The sequence below is a fragment of the Acipenser ruthenus genome, chromosome 9 (genome assembly GCF_902713425.1).
Source record: "Acipenser ruthenus chromosome 9, fAciRut3.2 maternal haplotype, whole genome shotgun sequence".
NCBI classification, from domain to species: domain Eukaryota; kingdom Metazoa; phylum Chordata; class Actinopteri; order Acipenseriformes; family Acipenseridae; genus Acipenser; species Acipenser ruthenus.
The window spans coordinates 9,077,396-9,097,679 of record NC_081197.1 but is presented as its reverse complement, the minus strand read 5'-3'; the positions used below and the strand labels follow the sequence as shown (position 1 = coordinate 9,097,679).

Here is a 20,284-nt window from a genome sequence, read left to right as displayed (position 1 = left end):
TACACCCGTCACCAGCTGGTAAGAAGGTTATACAAGAACAGGTTTACATTTGAAACCTCAAAGCAGCTGGAAGCACCCCCGCTGTTAAAACCTGCTTCCTGTACTACCTCTCTCTCTTTCTCTGTCTCTGTGCAGCCTGATGGAAACATACAAAGCAGTGACCACACAGGTCAGTCTCTTTGTTCTTGCTGCCACCACGTTGCTGAAAAGGCCATGTACAGATGGAAAATGATAACATACTTTATAAAGCAAAAGATGAAAAGAGGAAGAGATTCAAAGACGCTGTGCAGCAACGCAGAACTCTTAGACCAGCTTAGTTCAGGTGGCTGTAAATACCAGAGTTAATGTACACAATAAGAATATTTCATAGGAAAATACCATTTCGAAACCTGTTGCAGATCTATATAAACATAAACTGAACTCATTCATGAATGATCATGGTGATTTTCGCAGCAGGGGGATGTAATATGACATCTTCAATATCTGACAGTAGCTAAAAACATTAGGTTTTTGTTACTGGCAAACAGGAAACAAGCAACTACTAAAGAAACACATTTTTTTTATTTTTTAAACTAATTAGACTGTTGCTCTGTAACAAAACAATACTGTATACGTTTTAAAAATGGTGGTTTAAAAGGTGTGTGATACAAAATACAAAATTCTGGTTGTGTGTACTACTTGCTTGAACAACAACAAAAAAACTGTACATCTGTGCAACACCCTCAGAAAGGCATGTGTTTGAGCCAATGACAAAGCTCAAATAGTAGGTATTAACCAATCAGTAATAAAAAGAGACAAAAAAAACGTAATTTGAAGAACAAACTCTTCTAATTAAATAACCACCAGTACCTGTAAAATGTGTTTAACAGTGCATGTCAATAAATAGGATGCTCACTGTGTAAGGAACTTGCATTTCAAATAATTTGCTTTAAGATTATTTGGTGTTCCCACAACCATCCTTTTCACAGTTTTCAAATAACATAGCATTTACAATCCTGTGAAAAATGTGATTTACTCCTGCTGTGGAACCGTCAAAAGAAAAAAGAAAAAACTCGTCTAAAGTAGTTAGTCCCTGTTTGAATCCCCGTTTCCTAGCATGCATATATTATTGGGAAAACTATGATCAGACGGAGTTCAGCTGCCTGTAACCAGTGGACAATCACACAGTTATCGACCGTGTACAGTATAGTAGGCTACTGCTATACACAGGACCTCTGATAACTCAGGAGCATCAACACACATTGCTTTTCATGGTTTCCTTGGAATATGAAGAGAAGAATATTTTACGTTGTATTTTGTGAGAGCTGTCATGCAGATTGCCAAACTAATTATACAATCAACCGACCATAGTGTAAATGTGTTAGTGGATGTATTTAGACAATGTCGACGATGGATGTAATGTACAGAATTAATATGATTTGTTTTGCTTTGTCGTGGTGATGCCAGGAGTTCAGGAGTTCACTGCACAAAGCTGAAATCGACTGTGGCTGCAGAAAGAAAGGTAAGTCTAGGTAGACTTTAAAACTGATGTCAAGAACGTTTCTAGTTTTTTAAGAAAGCAAGCAAGCAAAAAATAAATTAGTAGATGACCTAACTAAAGAACTCCGCTTTTCATTTCTGAATATTAAAAGTGTACCGTAATTGCATCGGCTATTATTAATTATTATCTATACTGAGATTTGTCATTTCATTTATTATTTGTTTTAATAACATTCCGAAAAAATACCGATATATATATATATATATATATATATATATATATATATATATATATATATATATATATATATATATATATATATATATAGTATTTGATTTAAACTTTTCAACATTATGGCATCCATCAAAAGCTTATTTTCAGCAAAATCCTGTTTTATTTATATATATATATATATATATATATATATATATATATATAGAGAGAGAGAGAGAGAGAGAGAGAGAGAGAGAGAGAGAGAGAGAGAGAGAGAATCTGATAGAATCTACCCCTTAGCGTTGTTTATTATGTATTTATTTATTTATTTATTTATTTATTTATCTATTGGTACATTTAGGTATTTATTTGAATACTTTTCAAATCTGTATTGTGAAAGAAAGTAATGTTGCATACTCCATAAAACCACAGATTAGGTGGACTTCACTTGTGACTTTTCCAGTACTTTTTTAATGAACAGTCTCTCAACAGTTGACTGGGTTAAGTGATATAACGTGGCATCTTTCTGCTTTGTAAATTGAGCCTGGCTCTTTTTACATGACACACTGTGCGTTGGTCTCCGAACTTGAAGACCTGGGTTCGATTCTCAGTCACTGCCTTTATCTCCTTCAGACATGCAGGGCCACAAATGACACCATTTTCACTATATACAAAAAAAACTAATAAATCAGGACACAGATCTCCCATCAGTGTTTACCCATACTGTGGTATCCAATTGGTGCAGACATGGATGGTCATTAGTAGATGTAGTAGTAATACATTTAACAATTTGTTCCAATCATGTTCTACATTTTTTAATTGAACCAAACTTTCAATTTTTGTTGTTTTCCACAGGTTTGATTATGCTTTCACAAAGTGATGTGCAAGGTGGTTGCTTTATCAAGCCATCCATCTGACAAGTGCTTTTAATGTTGCTTTGGTTCCAGGTCCCTGATGTTTTCAGACTTCCCCAATGGCCCTGTTCAGTGGAGTTGGCAGCTCTCTAAATGTGACAGATCTTTTTTTGAGGCTGGATAACTCAACAGAAGATCAGGATGCCGACCATCATCCTAACTACTATGCAATGTTGTATTCGGTCCTGATCTTCGCAATCATCTTTGGGAATGTGCTTGTGTGTCTGGCTGTGCTTCGAGAGAAGAGTCTGCAGACCACCACCAACTACCTGGTCGTGAGTCTAGCTGTTGCAGACCTGCTGGTGGCATCTCTGGTCATGCCATGGGTGGTTTATCTAGAAGTAAATAATTATCTAATATCAATGAAGCATTTTAAAGTTCAGATACACCTTTTTATAAGGCAGTTGCTGGGAGCCAGCAGCTTTGGGTGCTATATTAAGATCTGTGTTCTAAAAAAAAGCATGAATTACTATAAAAATAGTGGGTAATAAAAAAATTAAAAAAAACTACTGAAGCATTTCCTGACTAAACAGAGGGCCGGTGTTTATAGAGGAGCCTTAAAGCAACGGTTTCACTTTTATGTCAATATAATTGAAAAACAATTGAGAATGATATGAAATAATAATAATAATCAATTCATCACCATTCCTGTCTTATTCATATGTATAACGCTTATCCACACCCTTATTCACTTTCAGTGGTTTCCCATATCACCCTCCTGTGTATAATTGCCTAATAAAAAGGAAGTAAAACAGAAGTGTGCTGTATAATAAGGTCATTTTTCTAGATTGCATCATCTCTTTGGTTTTATTGCTCTCCACATGCACTTTGTGTGTTGGTTACATCACCTTAGGCTGGTTCAGTCTATAAGGTTATATAGCTTTTTGCACATCCCCAGCTAAAATGAGTCCCCACTGGATATAGTGGAGGTGGGAACACGGAGTAATTCAACTTCAGAGTCATGGCAGAGGATGCAAGTGTGGAGTAGTGGTTAGGGCTCTGGACTCTTGACCAGAGGGTCGTGGGTTCAATCCCCGATGGGGGACACTGCTGCTGTACCCTTGAGCAAGGTACTTTACCTAGATTGCTCCAGTAAAAACCCAACTGTATAAATGGGTAATTGTATGTAAAAAATAATGTGATATCTTGTAACAATTGTAAGTCGCCCTGGATAAGGGTGTCTGCCAAGAAATAAATAAATAAATGCAAGTCATGCTTGCTGTTTCCAGCTTTAGAAATGGGGAAGAGTACTTGCTTAATTGTATTGTTAAATGCATTATCCTGCATGTCTGCTTACTTGATTTTATGTGGGTTTTTTCATTAATTCATACTAATAAGGTCTGGTTTATTTTACATATAGACAGGTAAACAGTTTTACATATAATACAGAAAGATGTCTTGAAGTGATCTTGCTGATTGATCTTATTTCTGCTTTATGCAGGTTGTTGGAGGGGCCTGGATGTTCAGTCGAATGTATTGTGATGTTTTTGTGACACTGGATGTGATGATGTGCACAGCCAGCATTTTAAACCTCTGTGCTATCAGCATTGACAGGTGAGGCTGTTGCCCTGTTAAATCTGTTTCACAGAAAATGGCATGCATTTCTTTCTGTTATCCAGATATGCTTTGAAATACACAAGATGTACTTTTTCAAGTTTTTTTATTTATGTATTTATTTATTTTGGAAGTTCTTGTCAATATATCACTTTTTTATTTGCTCTAAATATTATTTTGTTGGCTGTTCCTTTTGAGTACTTTCTGTTTCTAAAGAAATCATATTAATTGATGACCTTCCAACTGTCCTGGTCCCTCTGTAGCATGAAGAGGACCAGCAGACCAAAAAGCAGGGGTGTAAATTTGGCGCTATGGTGCGAGTCTATCTCATATAGTGCCAGCGACATTAAATTTTGGCACCAGTAGACGTGTATATATATATATATATATATATATATATATATATCTTTTTTTTATTATTCCTCGGCAACCATAGGTGCTGATAGTTTCTCGTTGGGTCTGGACTACTCACATGACCCACCCACACTCATCCACATACACAGGCGAGAACGTTTGTGTCGTGTGGAAAGCTGTAAGGGGGGCTGGGTTTGATCATTTAGCCTCAGCAGGCTCTCTGGTGCTAAACGTTCAAAACAGTTTAGCACCTGTTTTCAAAATGATTTGCACCCCTGCCTAAAAGGTCGCTGCATTATATGATTTCTTTGAAATCAGAAAGTACTTAAAAGGAGCTGGCAAAAAGGATTCTCCTAGTTCAGCTAACGACTGGTGGATTCTGATACAGAGAAATTATAAAAATGCAATATTTAAACTCCAAAATGATTTGAAGTTTCATAAAAGAATAAGGGAAAGACTTTGGAAAATATGTATGCCTCTTATCAGAACAAACCTCAAAGATTTGTGTCTTTTTTTTTTACTTCCTTTCTCAGTAAGTTTCTAAAATTCGGTTGTCCGCTCTCTGTCAGGAGTTAAGTGGTGCTGTGTGTTTAAAAATTCAGAGTGGTGAGGGTGATTGTTCTGTTTTATCCACTCCCTCACAGAAATGATTTCACTGATGCATGCTACTCTCTCACAAAGTTGATGGAACAATAGAGCTGCCTGTAATCAGTTCGAGGAGCGTCTTATCTAGGCAGACTATTTGCATAATGCAATTGCTTATTTCCTATACTGACTTCAATCAGACTGAATGTATTCTAAACCAAACTGGGGGGGGGGGGGGGGGTAAGGGACTGGCAATTATGTTTATTTCTCTCTCTTCTGATCTCAGGGCTTGAAATAAGTTATAACTCATTATATTACAGAGGAGTCTCTGATTAATGTACAGTGATGTGACTAGATGTGACAGTAAAAGATTGTTTTGATTTATCAGCTGATGGGATAATGGGTGAATTCATCTGGTACACTGTTTCTGATTTTAATAACACATTAGAAGATTAACTTAAGTGGCAAGCTTAAATGGAGTATATACCTAAAAACGATGTTCGCAAGTGGCTAAGAGATCTACAGTATATGACAGATTCTGGTGTAATTGATTCAACTGAAAACTCTACTGTGGAAGTTTGTATGAGCTGTCTATATGCTTAGAAAGTGTATACAGACTTGAAACACAAGCCTTTTAAATGAAACCTGAACTAGTAAAGGTTACATGGAATTCACTGGATACCCAAGCCATTGTACACATCCATAAGGACCACAGTGGCAGGTTTTATTTAATAATATAGAGCTAATATGACCCTCTTATTTCATTGTTATATAATGCGATTTAGAGCCTTAAGTCAAAATTAAACACAGCTAACCTAAGAATTCAATTTAAAACGTGTGTACTGTACTTTTATAAATAACTCACCCCAAGTAAACTTATATTATATCTATCCCCAAAGGATGTCATTCCTTTCAAGAAACATAGACCAGAGAGTGAGATTACAAAACTAGAAGGGACATATTGGGAGAGTTAATCAGCGAGCGTACCCTATTTATCTGAGGTTTATCGGTAATGTATTAATTATTAGGACTCTGCCAGGCCTGGCTCAAATGCTCTTCTCTAATCTGTTGTACTTAGTAGAATAAAAAAAAATACAAAAAAAACCTTGGTTTTAGTATCATTCTATGTCATCTCCCAATCACTGTTAAGCTGAGTTAAAGTCTCTGTTTGGGTCATGTGAGCAAAAGAGGATATTCCCTTCAAAGTACAATGTTTGAACTGAGACAGTAATATTCAGCAGTGTACTGTACAATGACAGCATTCGATTACATAGTGACTTCTCTGTGCTTCAGATACATGGTAACTAAAGGCCAAATTCAACTTTTAGCTGGGAAAAGGGGTTTTAGGAAAATATAACTTTGACTATGAGTAGTATTTCAGGTCTCTCTGCTCATTCATTCAGCATCATATTACTCTGCGATGTTAACATTCTTAGTTAGTTAACCATGTAATAAGGGCTTCAAAACAACATTTTTTATTTTTTATTTTATTGAGTCATTGGGACATATCTTCAGAGCGTGTCCTCCATTCCTTAATGAACTCCTATTTTCTGAAAGGAGAAAGAATCATGTTAATGTTACAAAATGAAACACAACAAGAGTGCTTAAGAGGACTTGCAATATAAAAGTTTAATTGTTTGGTCTGAGTTTTGTAAAATTAACAGGTGTTTTGCCTCTTTAAAAAAATAGGCCCATTGTCTTCTCTGTGACTTCTTTTGGCACAGTACCTAACATATATACGTCATGTAGATAAGCCGTAGCACGTGTGCCTATACCGTGAGTGACTTTACGCCAGCCCTTATAATATAATCGCATACCCAAAAGTGGAGTCATCTACTAGAACTAGTTCATACATGTCCTTTTTCTTTCCTCACAGATACACTGCGGTGGTCATGCCTGTTCTCTATAACACCACGCACAGCTCCAAGAAGCGAGTCACGCTAATGATAACTGCAGTGTGGGTACTAGCCTTTGTCGTCTCTTGTCCCCTTCTCTTTGGCTTTAATACCACAGGTAAAATGTCTTTATGGATGAATGAACCATGTCCTTTACAGTGTACTGTGCATATCTTTTGATGGGATCTCCGAGGATACAGTAAATCCCTTGGGCTGCAAATGCATTGCTGCTTTCTTGATATTTTAAAAGTCAAGTCACTGGTGTACTAAAGATGAAATGCCACCTTCAGGAGTGTCTAGGGATTATAGAACCTACTCCTGGAAATGTAGGCCTGTTTGACTATATATTAAAATTACTTTTATTCTAAGAATATAAAATGAAATGAAAACTAGCTCTAACTTTGCTGACAGTCGAACCAAATTTTATGCGACCTTCGATAAGTTCTCAAAACCCGAAATATAATGTCACTTGGTGATTTTTGAGGTTACAGTACTTGAATGTTGCAGAAACATAGGACGTCACATTCATAACAAATAAGGACACTGGTCTACTTTGCAGTAAGTGGCACAGGCCCGTTGAACTCCACAACTTTATTTGTTTTTAAGATTTTACCAAATATTTAGTTGTGCAGTCTTTAAAAAATGTTACAACAACCACAAACGTAAAATAAATCAAAGCAACTTTAAAAATATATATATTTTTGCAGTGACTCTAGCCAGCTGTTTATTCGTATAGATGGGTGCATTCATTTCATAAATACATATTCTGGACATTTGCATAGTGACACATGTACAAACAAATTTCAGTTTCCTAAATTATTGATTACAGTTTGCAGTTTTTAATTTTTATATTATGAGTGGTGGGCTAGACGATCACCCCCTCTAACAGGATAGGATGGCAGTGTCTGAAAAAAAAAATGTATATCAAACACACGTCCCAACATGTAGTTAATAACTTCTGGGTCACTTCAAAAGTGATGCTTTGAGCGCAGACTTCATATCGTTGTTCAACAAGGGATTTCAGCTCCTGTCATGTGCAATATGGTATTTTAATAAAATCTCATCAGCTTGCTACAAAGTACATCCTAATAAGTATGGGCTTACCCTCAAACAAGTATTGGAGTGATGAATAAATGCAGATTGAGTGGGTGTTGGGCATCTGTTGCTCGTTTTTACCAAACTCAGCTGTAATATGTAAAGCCAGCTGTACATATTACCTTATTCAAGAGACTTACACATGATAGTTGTTATTGTGACTCTTCATGAATGAGTATTTATACTGTGTCTGCCATCAAGATGGAAAACAATAAATATTGTTATATTGTGTTTAACATCGCAACACTACAATACCTACTACTCACCCAGTCGTGTGGTCATTTAACCTTATTTGTCCATTGTTTCAAATAATGACTGATAAGTCACTTGCCAATGAGATACGGTGTATGACTCAACACCATTAAACATGGACTAGACCAATGAACTGGATGGCCTTGTTCAACCCCAGCAGGAGGGATGACAAGACATCCTTCAGCATGACATGCAATACCATCTCCATGGCAGGCAGGGCAGGCTTTGGATAGCTTAACGGGCAAGATAAGTATTTTTCCTTGGCACCGGTGTAAGGGCATCATTAATTACAGTTACTGGACTCTCTGTTTGACAGTGGCGTTGTCCCTCATCTGTTCTTGTGTTCAGGAAAACGTCTAACCTTCTCTAAAAAAGTTGGAAAAGGTTTTGTGAACTGCAAACTTATTAATCAAAACATTTATTTTGTGAATAGGGCCTGATAAATGATATTGCCATGATGTGTAAAAAGTGCACCACAGACGAAATGTTTGTCATTTATGTCAAATTAATTTTTGTGTTTTTTTTTGTTTTTTTTTTCAGAGCATCCTAATATTTGTTCCATATCGAACCCGGAATTTGTCATCTACTCCTCGGTCGTGTCTTTCTATCTTCCCTTCATTGTAACTCTCCTGGTTTACATCCGGATTTACGTGTTTCTCAGGAAGAGAAGGAAGCGCATTGCTTTTAGGCAGGCCAGTGGAAAACTCAAATCGGGAGGCTATCACCGACCACCGGTAAGAAAGCAACAGTCACATTTAATTGGGTCTCCATTGAGTCAGACAGAGGCCTCAAATTCACTTTCCTGAGGATCAGTACATTATAAGTAGGGATATATTAGGGGGCTTATTCGTGCATAAAATACAAACGTGATATTTCACTCTAATGTATTTCTTTTGAGCAGATGTAACTCTTCACTGAAAAAACATGAATATGTTAATTGTGTTATAGCCAGCGGGCACATCCAGGTAAGAAACAGGGTCATAAATGAGTTGGATGGAAAACAGCTCACTTTTGAATGTCACCTTGTGTGTCCTTTCAAAAAGAGAGAGATACTGTACTTTGAATAAAGACCGTAGATATGAGATGCTTTGCATATCTGAAGGCAAGAAAAGGAAATACGCTTACACCCATGTCTGCTATCTTGACAGGCTGTCACACTCAATAATAGAATAGCAGTCGCGTGTTCTACCCACATCTGTGGAAGTGTAGACCTAAGAACAGAAACAATCTGCTGCAGGGCTATTTGAAAGGTGGCTGGACAATCTGATTAAAACATTCCTAACAGCATCCTTGACCTGCAGTCCATAGCAGTGACTCTGATTTTCCTTTTGACCAAGCAATCGTCTCTGCATGCAGAGGGAGTCAAGAACTCTATATCCAAAGAAGAGATGGGTCTGTCTCCTATACAAATTAAAGTGGTAAGTAAAACTCATTTGTTTGACATGTGTTGTTACCATGGCAGAGAATCTGGGTCAATACATTTACTCTTTCATTGGCCAGGGTCTGGAGTGATAGTTAATCTTCTGACTGGGCTGGATTATGTAGGCAAACAGATATGCTCTCTTTTAACCACTTTTCCCCACATTATTATACACACAACTCTGAGCGTCTCTGGATGATGAAGAATAAGGTTGTAAGAAGATTCATTTTAGACACATTGAGGCATATTTTCAAAGTGTTCCCTCCAGTACTTAATTAACTCCTATTCTTTTAATTGCAGTAAACATCGAAATAATATACATTTTGTAGCATTAACATGGAAATAATAGGAATTAATAATTCCTCATGGACTGATTTATTTAGTAATAGAGGCTGGAGTTAATGGATTAAGCACTGAAATTTGCTACTGCGTAATTTAGTTCACTAAATCTATTTTGCAATGTCTTCACACTTCAGGATCCTCGCAGTCCCTTCTAATCAACCTCACAGCGGTCGTACCAGGACTCGAAACACAAGCTCTGTGTATGAGCTGTATTTCTGCAAGTTCTCTTGAGATTGTTGTTGGTATCTGAAATTTAATTGTATACCTGGCAATGTAAATATTGCTTGGTGAATGAGGTACTCAGCCCATGCACGGCAATTTCCAGATAAAACAATAGATTTTCTGATAGCTAATGGAATTGTTGTGTGCCTGTGCTGTTGAGACACAGAATAATGGATCCCAGTGAATTTCAGATCTGTTGCTGTATAATGCATTTTGGATAAAGAAGTCCAGCCTATGTCTATATAAAAAGCGAGTTATTTTTGTGCAGGACTACTATACTGTAAGTAGTATTTTAATCAACCAATTATATTATTATATTCATAAGGCAAGCTAGAATCATTTGTTTAAGGTTTATACACACTCAAACTGTAGGGAATCACATTATTTAATTGGCACCATGAATGCTAAATTGTGTTACTACTGGGAGATGTTCTTTAGCGCAACAATAGAGCATCTCCCAAAAATCATATTTCTATACTCACTTCAGTGAATCCAGAAGAGCTAATTACATGTGAGATCTATGTCAAGCCAAATACTTCCTGTTTAGAAGAATTGTTTTTTTCTGATAATGCTAATGCTAATGAACTGCTAACGGAGCAATATGCCAATTTTTATTTCAATTTTAAATTACAATACATTTGCTTTTTTTAAAATCAAGGGTAATTACAGGTAACATTTTCTATTACCTATCTGGTTCATGTTCCTCAACTACTATAGGAAGCTCATCAAAAAAAATATTTTCCACAAAAGCTAGCTCATTCAGTTTCTAAAAGATTCAATTTTAGTCTTCTAGCTGCATAATGGAAAACGACCATGTGACTGCTTGTACGAGTCTTTAGCATGAGCCCTCAGAATAATAGCTGTGGAATTGGAACATCTCAAAAGAATCTGTAGCTTTTTTAAATAGCAAGACTGTCTTGATGTCTCTCTTTTCTCCTTCTTTAATACTGTCTTTTATCCCACAGTCCCATTTTCTTTTACTCCGTACTTGTTCACCTTCCCCACACATCTAAAGTATATTCTAAGTATTTTATTTTATCTTTCTTTCTTTCTTTCTTTCTTTCTTTCTTTCTTTCTTTCTTTCTTGCCTGAGACGAAACTCTTAGATATCTGTGTCAAATATAGGCTGGGGCCAAATCAAAACTTTGACAACCTGCTGATCGCACTTAACAAAACTGTATTTAATAGCGTTTTTTGTGTTTTTTTTTATCTTATTTCTTCTACTCATAAAAAGAAAATGTTATTAAATACAGTTTTGTTAAGTGAAATTAGCGGGTTGTCAAAGTTTTGATTTGGTCCCAGCCATAGTTGTACTGTATACTAATAATATTTTGAGGGGGCTATTGTAGGGGCCACAAACAAATAATTCAATAGCCTTGTAAGATTGGCCGTGGTTTGAATTTGGCTCATGTCACAAAAGTAAAATGTTTGTTTTATAATAATAATAATAATAATAATAATAATAATAATAATAATAATAATAATAATAAGGCCCTGTGTTTGTCTGTTTTTTCCATTCACAGCTCAGAGAACTCATATGATATGCGCATTATGCTTTTATAAAACAGGTGACACAGATTTTAATGAACCACTTCCTATTATGAACCACTTCCTGTTGTAGTTATTAGTGTAGCCATTAAAGAAAGCCACTGCTGTTGACAATAAGGTTCTTTCGTCCTTGTTAAAGGTGTAACCAAGGTTACAATAAAAAAAATCTTACCGGTTTTTCATTAGCATAACGGCATTCTCACAAATCACTTTTTGTTTTTTTTCCAGACTTTATTTTCACTTTAAGTTTTAACATTACTTAACGAAAACATGATTTGATTGGATTTTGCTGTTTGTGTTTCACCAGCGATTGACAATAGCATGATACGTTTTACCCTTATCTGTATTTTCAGGGCCGTCTTTGGTTCCGATTAAAGATAAATGTCTTATCTGTATCCGTTGCTAAAGTATGTGTGAAAAAATACATTTTTCCATTTTAGTATTCAAGGCATTCTAGTTTTTTTTTTTTACTGATAAACTGGAATAAAAAAGAAAATCTGTGAGTAATTTAATTCTGTTGTGATAGGCAAAATAAAGTAGCTGCTCAATTACCTGTTCTCGTTACTTTTGCATCAAAATAAAAAAATATGTATTATTGCACCCTGTTGTTTACATTCATTTTAGTATCACATGTTGAAATATAAATAAATGATCTATAAAAGAAAAGTTCTCATAATGGCAGTGCTGGTATCCAGGCTGAATACACTGCAGAGTGGCAGTCTGGCTCTGGTGGTGATGATCAGTTGCTTAAAAAGAAGTATTTTGTGGAAAATTAAAGAGGGAACCGTATGGGACTGTAAATTAGAATGAAGTTGCGGACATGCTGTGTGAGTAAAAGTATTCTTTAATATTTAAACCCTTTAAAGAAAACATCGTAGTAGTAACCTACTAATACTGCAGTGTTTTGGACGCATATGTGAACTATTATGGTATACTTTGTATCACTGACTTTGATTCTGATGGGAGTTTTATTAACATGCAGTGATTGCTAAATGCCTGTTCAACTATAGGAGAACACTGAGGAACCTGTGCATGTCAACCTTCACTCCATCACCTCCTGTCTGAAGCTCAAAAAGCAGAAGGCAGTTCCCTCTGAGAATAACTTGCTGGCCCCAGTAGACTTGCAGAATGACTGCAGCGTCAGCCACGCCTCCTTCGCCAGAACGGAGAACGAGGTAGACGGGGAGGGAGAGATGAGGGAGACCATCAGCCAGCTGCCCAAGAGGTCCTCTGAAGTGAAGAACCTTCCCAGCGGTAAAACCCGGATAGCCCTGTGGCCTGTGCCAAAGCAAAGGAACAGGCAGGTCAGAGAGAGGAAAGCCACGCAGATGCTGGCCATTGTTCTAGGTAAATTATGTTTTTTTTATTAATTCCTCTGAACGCATACTTTGATTGTGGCTTATGTATGCGGAATCGATGGATAGAAAAGGACAGGATAGACTTTGTATTAGGTTCACAAATTGTTTCATGACGTTCCATGGGGGAATACCAAACTCACCCATTCAAAACATCAAAAGATTAGGTATCCAGATATATATTTGAAGATCAGTATATTTGAAAATGCCAACTCGATTCCTGTATATGACAAGTAAACCCCACAGTTCTTTATACATTCTATCAATGACTTAAATAAGGTGAGGTAATCTGAGTTAAGACCATGGATTACTGAGAGTGAGGTCAACATACATTGTGTTTAAAAATGTAGTTAAAGTAGTCACACAAATGTATTCTCTTTTACAGGCATCTTCTTGATATGCTGGCTCCCGTTCTTTGTAACGCACATAGTGAACACTCACTGCAAGCAATGTTATGTACCCCCCGAAGTCTACAGTGCCACCACCTGGCTGGGGTATGTCAACAGCGCCCTCAATCCTGTGATCTATACAACGTTCAACATTGAGTTTCGAAGAGCGTTTATCAAGATCCTTAGCTGCTAGTGGTTCCTACGCAGACATGGAGTCTTTGACTTGTGTCATCTTTTGCTCTATAACATAATAAGAAGCCGATTCTAAATGTATGTGAGTTGCGAGGTACACACTGTTTTTCATGCTTTAAAAAAAAGAATATTTCCTCATCTGGCTTGTCAATGATGCAGCTTTATGGTAAACAAATGGTTGAAATGTAAAAACAGTGAAGCAACTGTCAAAAAAGTATTACACACACTGGGATCATATTGCAATTTTAGAATTGATTTCTGAATTTGTCACTTAGTCATTCTCAGATTTTCTGCTTTCTGACCATCGCTTGCTGTTCTGATTTAATTGTACAAGTCTGTTTACTGAAGATCATCCCAGGATCTGGCACACAGAATGGAAGCTTACATTTTACAGCTGAGCACTCCCGTCTCAGCTGCTAAAAGGAAAACAGTCGTCTGTTATGCTTGCAACGAGGACGTTTTAATGCTGGTTCGTTGAGTGTAGTGTAAGTGGAAATGGAGCCGGAACCAGCTTTACAACTCAGTCCATATCTCCAGTACTTACATTGACTTATTTTTATTGGGTATTATTAGCCAAAGATTACATATAAAACTGTGTACTGCAAGTTGTTTGTCTGTAGAAAAGGATAGGCATAGAACTGAGGTTCCATGTGTCAAGGTATCAAACCCTTCCAAGCAGTATTTATGGAGAAAGGACCTCTCTGTCACAGCACTGCAGAAACTTCAAAAAAAAAATTCCTGGGTTTAAAAAAATGTGTATCAAGTCATTTTTTAAAAAGCAGTGTGCTGAGATGCGCTGCCATGACTGATTCTGATCCCTGACAGTAAGGTAAGGTTAAAAGATCTATATGGTCATGCAAACGAGCCCAGTTCTTTTGTATAGTGGTTATGTGCTTAATGGGGTGCATATGGCCATCTGCGCCCTGTTACACTTGACTTATGGTTACAGTTGTTGAAAGCTAGGCACATTTAATACCTTTAAAGAAGATTCATGTTCAAGTTGGTTGTGTTGTTTTTGTTATGTGCTATGAAAAGATCTTAAGGAAGCATATTTATTTATGTATGTATGTATGTATGTATGTATGTATGTATGTATGTATGTATGTATGTATTTATTTATTTATTTGATGATGATTTAGTAAACAACATGTTATTGTATCACTATATTGATATTGTGTCCCTTATGCTCTCAATTCGTTTAGTGTTTTTCAATGGGATTAGCCTATGCTTTGTAAGCAAACAAGATGTTAATCTACAATATCGTATATAGAGGAATGCAAAATACAATAATAAATGTGTGGATTTTTTTTTTTTTTTTTTTTTAAATGATAGCAAAGATTATTAATATAATATCCTTACAGTCGACTCTTTTAGTGCACTGGTATACCATGTAGTAATTGCAGTAGTTCTTCATTTGGTTGGGAAGTGGAAATGGTGGTGTGTCTGTGAGGTTTTAGTAAAGAAATGCAGGTTTCTTCGCATCATACATAATAGTCCTGTCTCAGTTCTTTACCCAAGTGTGTAAATGCATTATAGCCAGGAGCAATTATTTTATTAGTTGAGGCATGAAAACTTGTTTGAGCATCTAATTGCTCGAAACAAAACTACAAGGTTGTGATTTATAAGGATCGAAAGAAAAAAGACAGGAAGGGGATAATTGAATTGAATTATTTATGCCCTATGCTATACCCCTGCAGTCCCATCCTTGGTGGTTTCATTGAAAATATGTGGTGATTTAATATAAAAGATTTAGAAACTGCCGTTTTCAGTGCAGCCTGAACCTGTGTTATATGACTACAATGCATGCATCCAGGTCCCAGGGTAATTTGAGTGCCCCTATCCAGACTGTGTTGGGATACAGACCCAGGTTCCGCTAGATCTTAGTCCTTACTTGAACCATTAATAGTCTACTGTGTGTTTCAGCTGTTTAAAAGAATAATGTTCAAAATGTGTGACCCACGTATTCTGAACATGCGGTTTTATTAGTCAGAGATGTCATTGAAATGCATTGTCACATACAGGTGACAGCCTCCCTGCAGTTAGGGTGATTGAGTTTCTCTGATTACTTTGCTTTCTATCTTTATACAGTGTGATTAGTAGAATGGAGCGCCGTTCTGAAACAGGTCTTTTAACTGTGGCTTAAACATGTTATTACCAGACACTTCAGAAACAGGCAAATAAATGTGGAGATAATAAAAAAAAGAAAATGATTCAAGCTACAGTGTAATGGGGTGCACCACTGTGAAACACATTAAAGACATGTCTGGCAGATACTATACAATGTTGAACATTATTTTTATTTGATTGGTTTTGCTTGGATTTTTTTCTTTGGCTGACCCACCTTGCATCACCTTTTTATGAGTTTTGTAAGTTTAGTGGATGAATTTAAATATTAAACCATGTTGTATATATAATGACACATATTGGTATGCAGTATTGGTGAACTGAATTTAACATGGTTGGAGGAATTCTTAATGAAAACAAAGCATTTTGGTTCTAAGCTGTTTTCTAAAATGGCCATTTCCATGCCTTTTGCTGTACATCATACATCATCATTATACTGTATTTCTGAGCTGTGTTGTAACCAGAAGGTAATGACTCGCTCCAGCATGTGACTGGGTTATGTAATATAACATTACATCTGTCTGCTGTGCTAATGGAGCCAAGCTCTTTTAGTGTAGCACTTGAACTTGAAGACCGTTTCGATCCTCAGTCACTACCTCCTCCTGTGTTGCAGATGCTGGCATATGTTTCCAGTGGTATCTTATATCCAGTGATATAAGATACCACTGGAAAGAGAGATATGAAAGAAAAATACATAATTCGATTTAAAGGAGAATACAAACCACGCAAACCACGCATATCTCTAGTGCAGACCTCAACCACTGAAGGTCATCAGTTGTAAATAGATTTCATTCATGTCTGCTGCTGCACACCGTGTGAGGTCTTTCTGCGTTTGTCAATAGTGGGGGCTAACTGACAGGGGTTGCTTTGGCATGGATAAATCAAACCTGGATTTTAGAGTATTTTACAGCATGGTTGCTGGTTACCCTAAAAATGCTCCAAAAAAAATCCAGCTGTGGCTTACCCCAGATAAACTGAGTAGTATAAAGATCAGTGCCCTCTAACTTGGGGGATTTTCACTTGGTGGTTGAGATCGAATTTTGCCTGGTTTTACACAACTTTAAAAATAAATCTAGAACCTGTGATAAAACATCATAAGCTCTATCAGATGTTTTGAACCAGTAATCGCCTACTGCTAGATATTACTCACACTTCTGAACTTTTATACTCCATTGAGCAAATTACCAATTGTAGCTCCATTACTTGATGGTAATGGACCTGAAATAAGTGGTAATGTGAAATTGCTGTGTATGCAGTCATGTAATTCCGAGTCCTTTAGATATAATACCTCAATGTTCTGTCTATGTTTAGAATCCTCAGAACAGTAGCATCCCCCTTAGTCTGAAAGCCGAGACAGTTGAGAAGCCTTCACAAGGTACTGCCTCTACACAGTCCTTATATATACAGTACTTAAATGCTTTACCACAAACCTATATACACAATTGTGATGTATCTGTTGCACCCACTTTTTCATGCAACTAATAAAGATAAAAACTGACATGCAATAAACAGGAGACAAATACCCTAAACACACTTATAAAGGATACGTAAAATTTCACCTGGATGTGTTAAGGGTTTCTAATACAGAATACTACTGTATACATTAAATGGCGTATGCAGTCCAAATTGTTAGATCCTGTCAAACCTAAATGGAAAACAATGTGAAAGGATTATATTTCAAAGCTCTTAACAACCTAAACACTGGCTGGATTAATTTGGGTTTAACTGGAAAATGAAAAATTGCACAGCAGGGGACTGTCTTAGTGTTATTAATGTATTGAACAGACACCTTTGATTTGCTGTATACAGTAATATTTCCAAATACAGTTAAACCTGTATTATAGACCACCTGGAAAGAACTTGTGATCCTTGTGATCCATCTCCATGTCATGTTCTGTATTGGCACATTTCCTTTGTTAAATCAGTGGTGATAAAGACCACCTGCCTGAAAAGTGCACTTTCAGACAGTCAGTTGAGGAATAGTGATAAACAGGTTTGACTGCAGCCCCTATGACTATGCTACGGTGTTACCTAGACTATAATTGTAACTAAATGTAATAAAGCAATGCTGGTGGAATCCTACATAATTTCATTATACCCAACTCAACTGTTTAATAATATTTAGCCATGTGCTCAAGAGTGAAGGCAGCCTTCCAGCCACTTAATTGCTAATCCTGTTATCAGCTGACTCCTGGTTTCATGGCGGTGCTAAAACTGGATTTCAACCTGGCCTCTGGATCCCTCGAGCTGCTAATCTCTTTTTATCACTAAAAAAACCCTCAAGGCATCTGAAGGAGTGATTTTCCCTTATCAAAATAGAGTATTCATTGTGTGAATCTGCCCCGACCGTTTCTGAAAATGGTTGTCTCATTAACCTTCTGAGGAGATGCAGACAAATGTTAGCATTTCTCTCAACTGTTAAGAGTATTCTTATGACAAGCGTGTGTTTACTGTGCATGAGGCAAAAAGCTTTGAACAGCTTTTGAATCATAACGGAATATCATAAGCTCATAATTAAGATTCAGTAATTCTGGCTGTTGGTGACACAAAATAAATCTGCTTGATGTAACAAATATGCACCCACAAGAAATCTTTTTTTTTTTTGTGGAAAAACTTCCCTCACAGATTTTCAAAACTTGGTACAGTATGTGTATTTTAAGTTAGCAATTTCAGATTTGCATTTTAACTCAAACCCAACCCTTATAAAAGTTTCCCATAGTAAAAGCTTAGTAAAGTGTAATAAAGCACAGTGACGGCATGGTAAAGCATACAAAGCTTTGTAAAGCCTAGGGAGGTATGGCAAAGAATATTAAAAAAACATGGAAAACAATGTTATATGGTAAATGCATAGTGTAACCATGGGAAAAGCTTGGGAAAACTGCAGAAAATTGTACATGGTACATTTTGGTAAGACAATATTGTAATTTGCTTTTTAAGTTTCAAAAAATGATTTACTGAACTTAAATTATGAGCCTTTGAAAATCATGTTCTTGAAGTGTAAGATGCAATAATAAATGTAATTGTATGTTAGATTAACATTCAATTGAGATTAAGAAGCCAGAGACAAATGGGAAAGTGCAAACTTGGACTAAAAACTAAAAATAATTATCTGACTAATAATGAAATTCGCGTGTTTATTTCTCGCATATGTTTCTAATTCATCAACAAATCTTTGAATTTCTGATATGCAAAAAAAGTCTCCTAAAATCAGTTCCCCAACTAAAATAACATTGAGAATTATAGAGGACAACTTGAATTGAGCAAATTTAATGGGGATCAACAGATCAATGTGTCAGTGCATATCCATCACATTGTACAGGTAGTTTAACACATTGGCTCCCATGTTAGCGTCTTATTGTAGCGAATCGCCCAGTGCAGCACTATGGGACTTGAAGCTGGCAATGCGCCAGCCTGCCTTTGGAACTAAGGTGGGGGTTCTCAATAAGGTCCACCTAGCCTGTATATCTGAATCCCCGAGAGTGCCCTGTATCAATTGCTGTTACTGTGTTAGTTGCTGAGTTGCTGTTGCCGTGTTCAGCTGCTGTTATGTGTTGTGCTGCTGTCTATGGTGCTGAACACTGTGTAGCCGCTGTTCCTGACTAATAAAGAGTATGTTTTCCTGACAACTGTCGTCTTCCTTGGCCTCCAACGTAGCTCGCTACATTGTTAGGTTTGTCAGGATTTTTTTTTTTTTATATTGAAATATAATAACAGGTGTACTGTACTGTATCTCATTTTGATGGACAGACCCAAGAACTTTATTATAAAATACAAAAATAAAGCATGCCTTAATGTGGTACAGCCTGAACTCTAAGCGTAACCTCATTAATATAAATGGTAATTACATGGCAAAAGAAAGATGTATATCAATTAAGGCATAAGCAGCTGGGCATATCAACATCAGCAATGCCTCACAGGTATTTCGTTGGACGAGCTTTACAAAATGAATCCACCACAGGGACACCTGCCTCGAACCATTCCGTGCCCGTGCTCTCTGGAAATCTCAAGTACAGTTAAAATGCTTTATGATAATCACTAATACCCATTTAAAGGATAAACTGATGTCTGCATAAGAAACATCTGCTCTGAGCTCACTTGGTTATTATTTTATACACTTTCAGATCCATCATGTATCCTATATATTATTTTCTATATATATATATAGAAAACCCACTCCCCCTTGCTATCTGAAATGTATTTTTATTTTTATTCTGGGTTTCTAAATCAGTGGTGTCATGTTTTTCATTATCTGTGACAGTGCTAATATCAGGGGGAACACGGCAGGGTTGTGACAGCCTGGCACATCCATAGGGAGCTGATATGAATGATTGTCTAGCAGCGTGGTAATTA

The 20,284-nt window shown here is 36.6% G+C and overlaps 1 protein-coding gene across 1 annotated transcript; it reads left to right on the top strand.

The window, feature by feature from the left end:
• The first annotated feature begins 1,142 nt into the window (after positions 1 to 1,142).
• LOC117406286 (D(3) dopamine receptor) lies at positions 1,143 to 15,017 on the top strand. Its single transcript, XM_059030548.1, has 9 exons — positions 1,143 to 1,501; positions 2,641 to 2,948; positions 4,049 to 4,161; positions 6,977 to 7,113; positions 8,883 to 9,076; positions 9,701 to 9,764; positions 10,272 to 10,273; positions 12,885 to 13,221; positions 13,615 to 15,017. The coding sequence occupies exons 2-9, from the start codon at positions 2,667 to 2,669 to the stop codon at positions 13,809 to 13,811; spliced, it is 1,326 nt and encodes a 441-aa protein (XP_058886531.1). The 5' UTR covers positions 1,143 to 1,501; positions 2,641 to 2,666; the 3' UTR covers positions 13,812 to 15,017.
• The last annotated feature ends 5,267 nt before the right edge of the window (positions 15,018 to 20,284 follow it).

Excerpts from the sequence above, each read along its gene's own strand:
- LOC117406286 (XM_059030548.1), top strand. The coding sequence starts at position 2,667 with ATGGCCCTGTTCAGTGGAGTTGGCAGCTCTCTAAATGTGACAGATCTT. Across the intron at positions 9,077-9,700 it reads GAGGCTATCACCGACCACCG|GGAGTCAAGAACTCTATATC; the intron begins GTAAGAAAGCAA and ends CTGCATGCAGAG. Across the intron at positions 13,222-13,614 it reads GATGCTGGCCATTGTTCTAG|GCATCTTCTTGATATGCTGG; the intron begins GTAAATTATGTT and ends TCTCTTTTACAG.